We start from the raw sequence: 12,233 nt of genomic DNA on the forward strand, positions 1-12,233 counted from the left end.
CTCGGTATATCGTAGAAGCCAGGTGGATAGGTTTGGAGGACATGATCCCTGAGTAGCCGAATACTGAGCCTTGGTGAGTGAAGCCAAGTGGTGAAAAACCTAGGGGGAGATAACCTTAGGTAATCGATACTGAGTCTGACTGTCACGTTCCCTTGACTTTTGACTGTCTAATTTTATTAGACCCCACCTTGATAACCGTATCATACATCTGTTTAGAACATCTTACTATGTTTTACTATACTCGCACTCAGGCGTACACATCTACTGTCATCTTCTTCTGCACTTTTCGCTCGGCTGTTGTACAGGCTTGAGCATTAGAGTTCCTGCATCAAGAACCCCTTTCTTGGTTCTCGCTCTAACATTATCTTTATGGTGTGCATAAGAAGGAGGGTTAAGTACTTGAGTTAAAGGTGTGATCTATGCACTCAAGAAGAAACTGACAGAGAATCCTGGTTCGGAAGAAAGAACACATCATATATAGAACCGGCCATATACGTCGATACTGATAATTAGAACACCTTCAGATTTGCCAATACTTGAAACATCGTATAGAATCAATGGCATCAGCCGGAAACGGAGGCTTATTTCCATATACTTGGTCGTAAGGAATAAGGATGCTAACTGAACACTCTAAATATATACTCTGAAGCAATGGTGCGAAGGGGTCGCAAGAATTACAACGACCGCACATTAACATGAATGTGCACAGGCCAGTAACACACCACCTTCGGCCTTGCAGGTGGTCTATATCAGCACAAATCGTGGTCGGACAGTATCCGATTACTCGCCGGTTTTCCGTTCTGCAAGCAGGCGATCGGAGGAACCGTCGGGGTATACAGCTCCCCAAAGGTCTGCCAGCAGAAGGGTTCGTACATGTGGTAATGTTCTTGCAGAGGTCGAAGCTCGATTTGGGTCAAGGTGATATCCGAGCACGGAGAGGCATCGCTGCAAGCGAAGTGCACCGGCTTCACCGTGTAAGTCCCCTTTATGTTCTCATACGCAACGCCTGAGAGAGCCACCGCTGACGTCTGGTTCCTGCACGAGCTCCGGTCGCAGTAGAATTGGTCGATCACGATCGGAGTTTGGACCTCCGAGACTCTAATGTTCGAGAATCTTATGCTCTCGGCTGCCCCTGATCCGCCCTGCCAGGTTTTGATTCTGACACCGGTCATGGTGCCGTGAAAATTGACGTCCCTGACGGTGATGTTAGAAACGCAGGCTTTGCTGCTGTCTCTTCCGAGCCCGCCGACGCTGATTCCGTGGCCAGGTCCACAATTTACGCTGTGGATATAAATGTTCGAGCACCCTGTTTGTATGGACACGCAGTCGTCGCCTGTGTGTTTCAGTAAACTTTAATTTCCTTTAATTTGGATCATCAGTAAATTAAGTAAGGTAGATAGATATACTACCACAGCTCACGTTGGCATGGTGGATCATGACATCTCTCGAGTTTTGCAGATGGATCCCATCGGTGTTGAGGCTGCTGCTTGGCGAAGCGACTGTGATGTTGTGGACCTGAACAGCTTCGCAGTTGTCAAACTTGAGATGGCATTGTTGGCTGTTCTGGATCGTGATGCCGGTTACTGTCACATTGTAGCTACCGTAGAATCTCAAAGCCTGTAGCAATTAAAGCAGAATATATTAATGTAGAACAAGAGCGGAACGGAATGATGAATGCGGCCAGGCGAGAGAGATCTCACAGTCGGCTTGATCTGTGGTAGGTTCGTCGAGCTCAGCTCATCGTGTATCTGTCAAAGATGAGCAGTCATGAGGGTTATCGAGAGAAGATGAACATGAATTCGACTATGTGACACTGCAGGCTTACTGGATCGACATCAGACTCGGCGTATGACCACCAGGCACTTCCTCGCCCTTCGATTATGCCGCTGCCTCGAATTGTTATGCCTTTCAGTTTGGTGAACTCGATCCACCACAGAAGTCCGGAACCCCAGTACTTGGCGTTAGTTGGAGCGATTATCATACCATCCAACTGCACCGAGCAAATTTTGATGTATGATTCGACCGAAATAATCGAATAAAAAATATCAGTTATTTTGATCAGTAGTTTTCTTGTTGAATTACCTGGAAAACAATGTTGGGCTGACAGTAAGGCCCGGAGAAGGAGATGGGACCCACGAGGAACTCAAACTCTGGTGGAACAGCCATGACTGAGCTAGCCACCTTGCAAGCAGCAGCCCATGCAGCCTCGAAAGCCTGCACTTTAGTTCAGGCCACGATCATCAATCAGGTCAGCGTCCGTGAATGAATGGGTACGGACATCATTGCAAACGATCTAAGCTTCACTTTTCAATCATTTTCTCCGAGTGTTTTGAGAGAATTCATGCAAATTATGAAGAAAACAGAGCAAAGCCAACCTTCGTGTCGTCCGCGACACCATCTCCCTTCGCTCCGAAGTCGAGCACGTCGAAGACAGCACTCTCCGGAGAGCCTGCGCCCGGGCTTGGACTCGGCGCCGGAGGATGACTCAGGTGGCCACTTCCTCCTCTTCCGCCGCCACCATGCCCATGCCGACCGCCATTCTTCTCCTTCCCCTTTTTCCTAACCATGGACGAGGAAGCCTTCCTCTGCCTCCAGTGCCTTTTACCTTCGCAGCCATCAAAATTGGAGCACGCCGAGAGCAGGACGAGGACAAGGAAAAGGAGCACCCCAAAGCACCTCATCCTAACCACACTCGCCGAGCAAGTGTGGAAACTTAGAGGTCTAAATAGCAGAGATCGGCCTGGAATATCTCGGTAATTAGTAAAGGAATTAATTTAAAAGGAACGTCCTCTTCACTCTCCCTTCTCTGATCATTAGTTTTAAGCCTGTGCGTGGTACGTGGACGGTAGCTCGAAGGGAGCAAATGCCAAGGCCCATAGCTCTCAACACGTGAACGAGCCTAATGGACGAGGGGAACAGACAGCGAGCTTAGCAGCTCCTCAATTCTTCACATGCAGCTCGGTCACGGGCTTCAAGAGCGCTGCTTTGTCCACTCCGACTGCCGGATAAAGAGGAGGAACAAAACAAAACCAAATGGCCCCCCTCTCCTCTCCCTACAATCAATGCTTCTTCATTCCTAGATAGTTGAATGAGAATTCAAAAGGATTTGGTATGTGGTGTTTCATACTAAGAACAAACTTAATTGCAGGCTCATCAGATTCCTTCCTTTGCTAGCTAGCTCCTGTAGTGGTCCTTTCAGCGAATTATCAAATGGAGCCAAATCTTGTTGCTTGAATGCTCCATTGCTCCAAGTTCCCTCTCTCTTTAAGTCGTAATTGCCTTAGTTGCATCAACACTAGCTATCATGGACTAGTTAAAGCATCTGCGCCCTGATCACATGCTGAATCCACAGCTTACATTTCTGACAAATAGTAGCTTGAAACATTTCCAAGAAAATGCTCGAGATGCATGAATCATTATTATGACTACTGTTCTGATGAAACTGTTCCTCCTTTCTTTTTTTTTTCTTTTCATTTTGCTTTGAAGAAAATAAAAACTCTTTAGAGGTCTTCTGGAAACAATTCTTCAAGTACAGTCCTGCTCTGCTAGTATATATACACAAATTTATCTGATTCCAGCACTGCTGCCACAACTCCACCGTATGCTCTCGCTGAAAGGTCAGTCTGACAATTGGCTTTTCTTTTGTGCTTTGTGAGAAGATAAACATTTTATTGATCACCAGGATATATAATTAATTAAGCAGCATATTAGGTGAAGGGAAAGGAATCAAAACAAAGACCTTCAATTTAGTGCTTCAAAGAAGAGTTGAATTTCAGAGTTTCATATGTTCATCCAATGAATTAGATTGGAGTTGCTCAGATGATATGCCAATGATCAATGCTTGTTCCAAAAGGCCATCTGGATTTATAATCATTATATATAACTTGTATTGTTGGATAGTTGATGTGAAGCAGAAGAGGCCAATCAAGGATTTGTCTTGTTTGGTAAGATCAGTATTTAATCTGGAGGCTGTGATGCCTTTTGAATCCTCTGCCACAAGACTCAGGCATGCTATATAAAAAAGGCTATAAATTAGATAAACATTCGTCAGTACTCGAATATTGTTTGTTTAATCAGTTCATATTAATATTTCTTGCACTGATAGCTGCTTCCTACTTCCCTCCTTGGGGTTCCCTGAGGATTAGGAAGGAACACTTCTAGAGTTGGCTGTGGGGCTCGTGATTTATCGGAGGCTCGTGAACTCCATGATTTCGTGCATTAATCATTTGTTTTAGTGTTTTTATCATTGTAATTAGTATTATTTTTTTATGCATCTCTCATCCCGTTATATATATATATATATATATATATATATTGATCCTGTCCGAATCACCGAACCAAAGGACGCTGGGCACGTGGCGCGCTCCTAGTCGAGGACGTAGGCCTCCGTCTGGTCGCACGAATCTCCGGCGAACCTGCACAGAAGTCGGGCCGGGAAGGGTTCCCGGCGTCGACCCTCCGACGCTCAAGTCAGGCAAGCAAATAATGCAAAAGGTGGCTCCAGAGATGATTTTTCGCGTACCTGCGGCGAAGTAAGATGCTCTATATATAGAGCGAGGAGAGAACTAATGCACGTTCACCGAGGTGCAGACGTGTCAGCAACCCATACCTCGGTATGTACTTGTCAGAGAGCTTACCTGACACCATACTGCTACAGTCCGAGCATGTCTTCGATGGGACAACAGGGCACCCCGTTGCCAGACTAGGAGTATGGCGTAGCCATACGACTTGACGGCTGTCAGAGGGTGTTCCCTTCCTTTACCCACCGCCCAGCCGGGACGTCCGTCCGGCCGACCGGGCGAATAACGTCGTCCAGACGGCCTTAATTCCCTGCGCCGGCCGGGCGGCCCGTCCCTCCGCTCGGTCATTATGTACTGTTTCATTGAGCGTCGGAACCCTGGTCCCTACCAGGGTGCCTTTTACTACCAGATGTCCCTTTCTTCTAAATCCGGTCGGCTCGTCCTTCTCCGGCGGGCCACTGGGCCCTTTGACCTCCCCGTGGTGTTGACCCCTCGTTATGGGGTTCCGGATTCTTACCACCGGATCACTTGCCTCCCCCTCGAGTCTAGTCGAAGGAGGCGAAGTTCGACTGACTGGACTGCCGATCTGACTGAGCAATGATCCTTGCATTAATCCGCTCGGCCAGGCATAAGGATGCTCATCCGTTCGGCAGTATCTTGTCCGTGCCTTGTGCTTCTCTCGGAATCCATGTCCAATGCTCCCCCCCACTGTTTATCACGTGCACTGCGCACGGTAAGGGGAGCTCATTAAATGCGGCCAGTATCTCGCTGACGCGTGGCGATCGTGCGCTTGTCAGTGCATGGCGGTGGCGTCACTTCCGATGGGACAGCCGCCGTTTGAAATGAACGGCTGGATGATAACCTCGTTATCAACGACCTGGATCAGACGGTGGAGGTTGCTTCCGGGCGGCAATATAAAGCTTACTGCTCCGCTTCCGCCGCCGCCTCGCTGCTTCATTCTCCTCCGGCACTTCTCTGCTCGTTTTCTCTTCCGGCGACCTCGCCCCTCCACTCTTCGGCAAACCTCAGCCCTTCGTCGATCATCTTCTTTGTTTGTAAGGCATTTTTTCTTGTTCCCAGCGCTTTCTTCTTTTTGTTACTCGTTTCCTTCAATCGGCTTTTCTCCATTCTTTGCTCACCCCTTCCCTCGGAATCCTATATTCTCGTCCCTTGACCATGACTAGCACTTCACAGTCGACCGACGGCGCTCCAGGTCTATGGTACACGACCATGGAGAGCCGTTTTGATGAGGAAGACGCATTGCGTCTCGTCCGGACTTATGACCTGCCGACCGACCACCAAATAGTGTTAGCCACACCGGCCGATCGGCCTCATGAACCGCCGTCCGGCACAGTGCTTTTCTTCCGAGACCAATTTCTGGCCGGACTGCGTTTTCCACCCCACAAATTTTTCTTAGAAGTCTGCAACTATTTTCGCATTCCGCTCGGCCAGGTAGTTCCCAACTCTATTAGGCTGCTGGGCGGAGTGATAGTTTTGTTCAAGCTGAACAACATCCCCTTGGACCCAAAAATATTCCACTACTTCTACTATCCCGAGCAAGCCGAGTGGGGTACCTTTGTTTTCCAGTCTAGGATAGGCTTCGTGTTTTTTGATCATATGCCGAGCTCCAACAAACATTGGAAGGAGCATTTTTTCTATATACGTTTTCCCGAGCGGCCGACTTTCCGCACCAAGTGGCAGACGGCTATGCCCGCGCAACCGGAGCTCGGCAAGTTTAGAGGCGACGCGGACTATCTCCATGCAGCCAAACGGCTAGTCGGTCAGCGCTATCATATTGACGAGATTCTCCTTCCGGGAGTAATGCATATATTCGGCTTGTCTTCTATCCCAGCTGATCTGCCCTGCAGCATGAGTAAGTTTCCTTATCTTCCCATTTGTTTTGTTCTAACTGATTTATTTTTTGCTTCTGCAGCTGAAGTCATGTGGCGTGCCAGAGCTACCGAGAAGCTCAAACTGAAGGCCGCTCAGATTGAGGAGGTGACGAACAAGGAGGCCACCGAGCGGGGCCTTGCTCCATCTGATCCGGCCGGCGGAGAAGGTGAGGGGGCACCAATTGTCCCCGAAGCCTCAGATGTCCCTGCCTCTCACAATGAGGCCGCGGGCGACCTGGAACCTCCTACCGAGGCCGAGGTAGAGGGTCGTTCGGCCGATGATGTGCCGCTACGCACTCGGAAGCGCCGACGACCAGAATCTGCCCATGCCTCTAAACTTGATGAGCCACAGCCCGAGCGGAGCGCGGGCGCACCGGTGCTGTCCGGGACGGTTTCCCTCGAGAGTACCCCAACCCCTCAGGGTTCTCCGAGGGCCAGCTCTAAGGTGCCGCCATCCAGCCCTTCCAGAACTTTGCGCCGTATCAGGCGTATGGGTGAGCTTCCCTCCTCTTCTGCCGGTGGGCCGTCCGATAAGGCCGCTGCTTCTCAGAGTGAGCCGAGCGGCCAGAATTTGATAAAGACCGTTCTGCGCCTCCCCTCAGAGGCGTACATGGCTGCTGCTGATCGGCCAATGGTCCCCGAGCAGCAGATTACTCTGACGGGCCCTCTTGCCCAAGCTTGGATAGATGCTCGGCGTCGCATAGCCAAGATGACTCCCGGGCAGCTCGGCGATAGCAACCTTCAACAGGCCACCGGGGTATGCTCTCCTTTTCTTTGTTTGCATATTCGAATTATGTTTTTAACCTGTGGACATTTGTTGGTAGAACTGGGTGGAGCATATCACTATTAGCGATCGATTGGCCGAGCTGGAGGATGAGTTGAAAAAACAAAAAACCGCGGGGGGTAACGGGCAGTCGACTGCCGCTCTGGAGAAGGCCAAAAAATCGCTGGATGCCGAACGGAAAAGGGCTAACGATTTGGCGAGCAAAGTCGTTTGGCTTGAAGCGATGATCAAGCAACGAGAGAAGGAGATCAAAACGGCGACCACTCGGAAGCAACAGGCCATCAATGATATGGACCGTATGAAGGTGGAGATCAGGGGGTTGGAACAACGCATCAAAGACTTGGACGCCCTGCTGGCCACCGAGAAGGAGGGCCGCTCGGTGGATCTCCAAAGATTCGACAGAGATTTGGCAGAGCTCCAAGCCGCCAGCGATGCCGCCCACGCCGCGCTCAAGGAATACCAAGAGGGGGAGTCGGCCCGCTTTGACAAAGTGAGGAAAGTGTTCCTTTGCTCGGAGGGCTTCGGAGAGAAGTTTACCGACAAGATATCCCTCACGTTCGAGGAGGCGATCAAGGCGGCGGTGGGATATCTAAAGACCAAAGGTCACCTGCCTGCCGAGCTGACCATCCCCCCCGAGGATCTAGCGAGCGTGATGGACACCATCCCCGACGCTCTTTTTGATTTTGATGTGTGAGGAGCGTTTTTATAAACTTTTTTGTATTCCCGTCGTTCGGCCCAGACTATCTCTGTAATGACTTTTTTGGCTTGCGTAATAGATGATCTTCTGTTCCTTTCACCTTTTATTGTGGCAAGAACTTACTAAGTATTCTTTATAACCATTCCGCTCGGCACCTCGCTATGCCAGACAAGCGAATTATCTTTAATGTCTCATTACGCGCCTGATCAGTCGCTCAGCGCGCAAACTTGTTTGCCTCGCTGGATGAGAGCCGCTCGGCCGCCGGCTCGTCTCTTGATATTTATCGTCGGTGCTCGACGGCGCGGTTATTTATAGTCGGTCGGCGCGGCTCTCGATTTTTAACGACGGGGCTCGTCGGCTTTCCGCTCAGACGTTTATAGACGCCGGCTCGTCTCTCGATATTTAACGTCGGGGCTCGACGGCGCGGTCATTTATAGTCGGTCGGCGCGGCTCTCGATTTTTAACGACGAGGCTCGTCGGCTTTCCGCTCGGACGTTTATAGACGCCGGCTCGTCTCTCGATATTTAACGTCGGGGCTCGACGGCGCGGTCATTTATAGTCTGTCGGCACGGCTCTCGATTTTTAACGACGGGGCTCGTCGGCTTTCCGCTCGGACGTTTATAGACGCCGGCTCGTCTCTCGATATTTAACGTCGGTGCTCGACGGCGTGGTTATTTATAGCCGGTCGGCGCGGCTCTCAATCTTTAACGACGGAGCTCGTCGGCGTGGATATTTATAGCCGGTCGGCGCGGCTCTCGATCTTTAACGACGGAGCTCGTCGGCGCGGCTCTCGATCTTTAACGACGGAGCTCGTCGGCGCGGGTATTTATAGCCGGTCGGCGCGGCTCTCGATCTTTAACGACGGAGCTCGTCGGCTTTCCGCTCGGACGCTTATAGACGCCGGCTCGTCTCTCGATATTTAACGTCGGTGCTCGACGGCGCGGTTATTTATAGCCGGTCGGCGCGGCTCTCGATTTTTAACGACGGGGCTCGTCGGCTTTCCGCTCGGACGTTTATAGACGTCGGCTCGTCTCTCGATATTTAACGTCGGTGCTCGACGGCGCGGTCATTTATAGCCGGTCGGCGCGGCTCTCGATTTTTAACGACGGGGCTCGTCGGCTTTCCGCTCGGGCGACGCGTCCGCTCGGGGGGCTTTCCCCTTCCTGTCGTCTCGTTGAGGCATTTCCTCCGAAGATGACCCCTTATCTCTGTGAGTTGGTAAGGCTTCAGGGGTGCGGAACAGAGCCCGATGAAATGCGACGGTGGCAGGTGGTGCTTCCGTTCGGCCACCAGATGCTGATGTTGCTTGCTGCTCCGGCCGCTCGGATGCGGCTTTCTGTTTTTGCTCCACGAGCTTAGCGGCCCTTGTCTCGATCAGAGCGTCGAGTTCTTCGTTCGAAAGCGTCACCATGTGTTGTCGTCCAGCCTCGTCCATTGTTTCCGATCGGACGCAGGAGCGTTCCCACAGACGGCGCCAAATTGATCCTGTCCGAATCACCAAACCAAAGGACGCTGGGCACGTGGCGCGCTCCTAGTCGAGGACGTAGGCCTCCGTCTGGTCGCACGAATCTCCGGCGAACCTGCACAGAAGTCGGGCCGGGAAGGGTTCCCGGCGTCGACCCTCCGACGCTCAAGTCAGGCAAGCAAATAATGCAAAAGGTGGCTCCAGAGATGATTTTTCGCGTACCTGCGGCGAAGTAAGAGGCTCTATATATAGAGCGAGGAGAGAACTAACGCACGTTCACCGAGTGCAGACGTGTCAGCAACTCATACCTCGGTATGTACTTGTCAGAGAGCTTACCTGACACCATACTGCTACAGTCCGAGCATGTCTTCGATGGGACAACAGGACACCCCGTTGCCAGACTAGGAGTATGGCGTAGCCATACGACTTGATGGCTGTCAGAGGGTGTTCCCTTCCTTTACCCACCGCCCGGCCGGGACGTCCGTCCGGCCGACCGGGCGAATAACGTCGTCTGGACGGCCTTAATTCTCTGCGCCGGCCGGGCGGCCCGTCCCTCCGCTCGGTCATTATGTACTGTTTCATTGAGCGTCGGAACCCTGGTCCCTACCAGGGTGCCTTTTACTACCAGATGTCCCTTTCTTCTAAATCCGGTCGGCTCGTCCTTCTCCGGCGGGCTATTGGACCCTTTGACCTCCCCGTGGTGTTGACCCCTCGTTATGGGGTTCCAGATTCTTACCACCGGATCATATATATATATATATATATATATATATATATATATATATATATATGTGATCATATGTATGTAACAGTCCAGTTATCTGAAGCCTCGTTTAGTTCGATCGATATCTTATTGTAACTCCCGACCAGAATTATCGCCTTAACCCATAGACTTTCTAGTCAATAAAGTCAGCCCGGCTCTCCACCGACCCCCAAACGGCTTTAATAAATTAATTGGTCAGGCGGCACGATGTATCCTTGATCAATCGTACCAACTGAGCATTGTCATGCGATCCCTAGTCAATCATTCCGATTGGAAACGTCTCACTACTTCAACGAGACCTGATTGGATATTCCTTGTCAATCCCGATCGATTACATACTCCGATCGGGTCGGCCCCGGCCCTCTTGGTCGAGATCTCTGAGCGGGAGTCCCGGTCAAGATTTCTGAGCGGGAGTATCTCACTTCTTTCGATTGATTTATCTTCACTATTCCATTCAGCAGGCTCTCGCTCTTAGCGACCCATGATCCTAATGAGCCAGCCCAATTTGGCGACTTTTGCACTAACATGGCACGTGGGGTATTATGTTCCATGTCTTTACGCCGCCCATATCTGTTGAAGCATTTGTATATAACGCCAAATTCTTAATAAATATGCTATTAAATACCACATAGAAAAGACGACACCGCTACAATATAAGAAAGAGTCTGTACCCACGGACGGAGGTACTTGCACACGATCACATTCATTTTCTTCTCTATTGTGGTCAGATTTTTACTTAGCGTCAGAGTGTGATGGCATCCGAGGACTCCCCCGGACCTCCATTCTAACTCTCCTCTCCCGCCCTTTTCTTCTTCTCCAGGGGCACAGTGACATCCAGGTGGTGGTGATTTGTGGGGGCCTATCAACAGTCCTCCAGTGCATCGGTGGCTTATCCTCAACAAGTTTTAGATAGAAATAAATTGACGTCACATCATGTGAAAATCGATAATAGACTTCAAATATTATCCGAAGTAATAGGTAGATATTTATCGAAGTAGATACACGTGAAGTAAAAGGATAAATTTTTTACTTCGGCGCACAATTACCGAAGTCTATCACCGGTCCAAAACTGGTTCAAAATCGGACCGTTTTCGAAGTAAAAAAACACTATTACTTCATCAAGGCCAGTAAAAAAACAGAAGTAGTTGATGATCTATTACTACATAGGTTACATTGTCTGACGAAGTTTAAAGGAGATACGACTTCACAATGTTTTATATTATGGCGTAGTAAATATTTAATATTACTTCTGCATATTTTAACTAGATCGAAGTAATTGTTATTGTATTACTTCGTCGTAGTATGGAAGTAAGAAAACATATTTTACTACACTTCAACAATTTAAGTTAGCACAGTAATACATACGAACGACTTCAACAATTTTAAACATGTGGCAAAGTAAATAGTTTCTTTAACTACGACACTATTTAAATTTATTGAAGTCTTATGTCTTGTATTACTTCATCATTTTTATTTATAGTATCGAAGTAGTTGATTATATTTTACTAGCTGCAATACAATTTAATTGACAAAAATGTATATCATAATATTTTGCCATAACACAATAATTTTCATCACTAAATTGAACAAATATATCATAAATATCTATCAAATATAATCCAAAAGTGTATTCATAAAAGAAATGTTTAACCATAACCCAAAAACTTTTGTATCCATAAATCTCTAAATACAATCTAAAATTTGTAACATAGCCTACACTTAGGCACCCACATAGAAATAGACGAATTCGCTCCATTCACTTCTGACTTCATCATACTGAGATTGATTGTAATACTGTTTATTTTTTTATGCTGCAAACTGAATCATTAACAAAAGTTTGAGGATCAATGAAAAATGACTTAATATTTTATAAAGAAAATATTTCATAAAAAAAATATTCACCTTCCTCTCCAATTGTGGATATTCATCCAACACTATCTCTTTCATGTACCGCATCACACAATATCCACATTCAACGCTACCATTTTGTTTAAGATTACCCTAATGAATTTTAAAATGTCATGCAAGAAGTCACAATCCAAATAATAAGAGTTATTAATTGATGTCTAAATACATAGTGACAATACATACTGTCAATTGTTTAAAACATGG

General features: G+C 48.6%; 1 protein-coding gene across 1 annotated transcript; it reads right to left on the reverse strand.

Annotated features, from left to right (window-relative positions):
* Positions 1-476: 476 nt before the first annotated feature.
* Positions 477-2,991, reverse strand: LOC122035955 (polygalacturonase At1g48100-like). The gene is made up of 6 exons (XM_042595117.1): positions 2,376-2,991; positions 2,083-2,214; positions 1,826-1,990; positions 1,701-1,748; positions 1,410-1,617; positions 477-1,333 (listed from the first exon to the last, which is right to left on the reverse strand). Exons 1-6 carry the CDS (start codon positions 2,679-2,681, stop codon positions 750-752), a joined length of 1,443 nt encoding a protein of 480 aa, XP_042451051.1. The 5' UTR covers positions 2,682-2,991; the 3' UTR covers positions 477-749.
* Between the last annotated feature and the right edge of the window lie 9,242 nt (positions 2,992-12,233).

This window comes from Zingiber officinale, chromosome 1A, assembly GCF_018446385.1.
Source record: "Zingiber officinale cultivar Zhangliang chromosome 1A, Zo_v1.1, whole genome shotgun sequence".
NCBI lineage: Eukaryota > Viridiplantae > Streptophyta > Magnoliopsida > Zingiberales > Zingiberaceae > Zingiber > Zingiber officinale.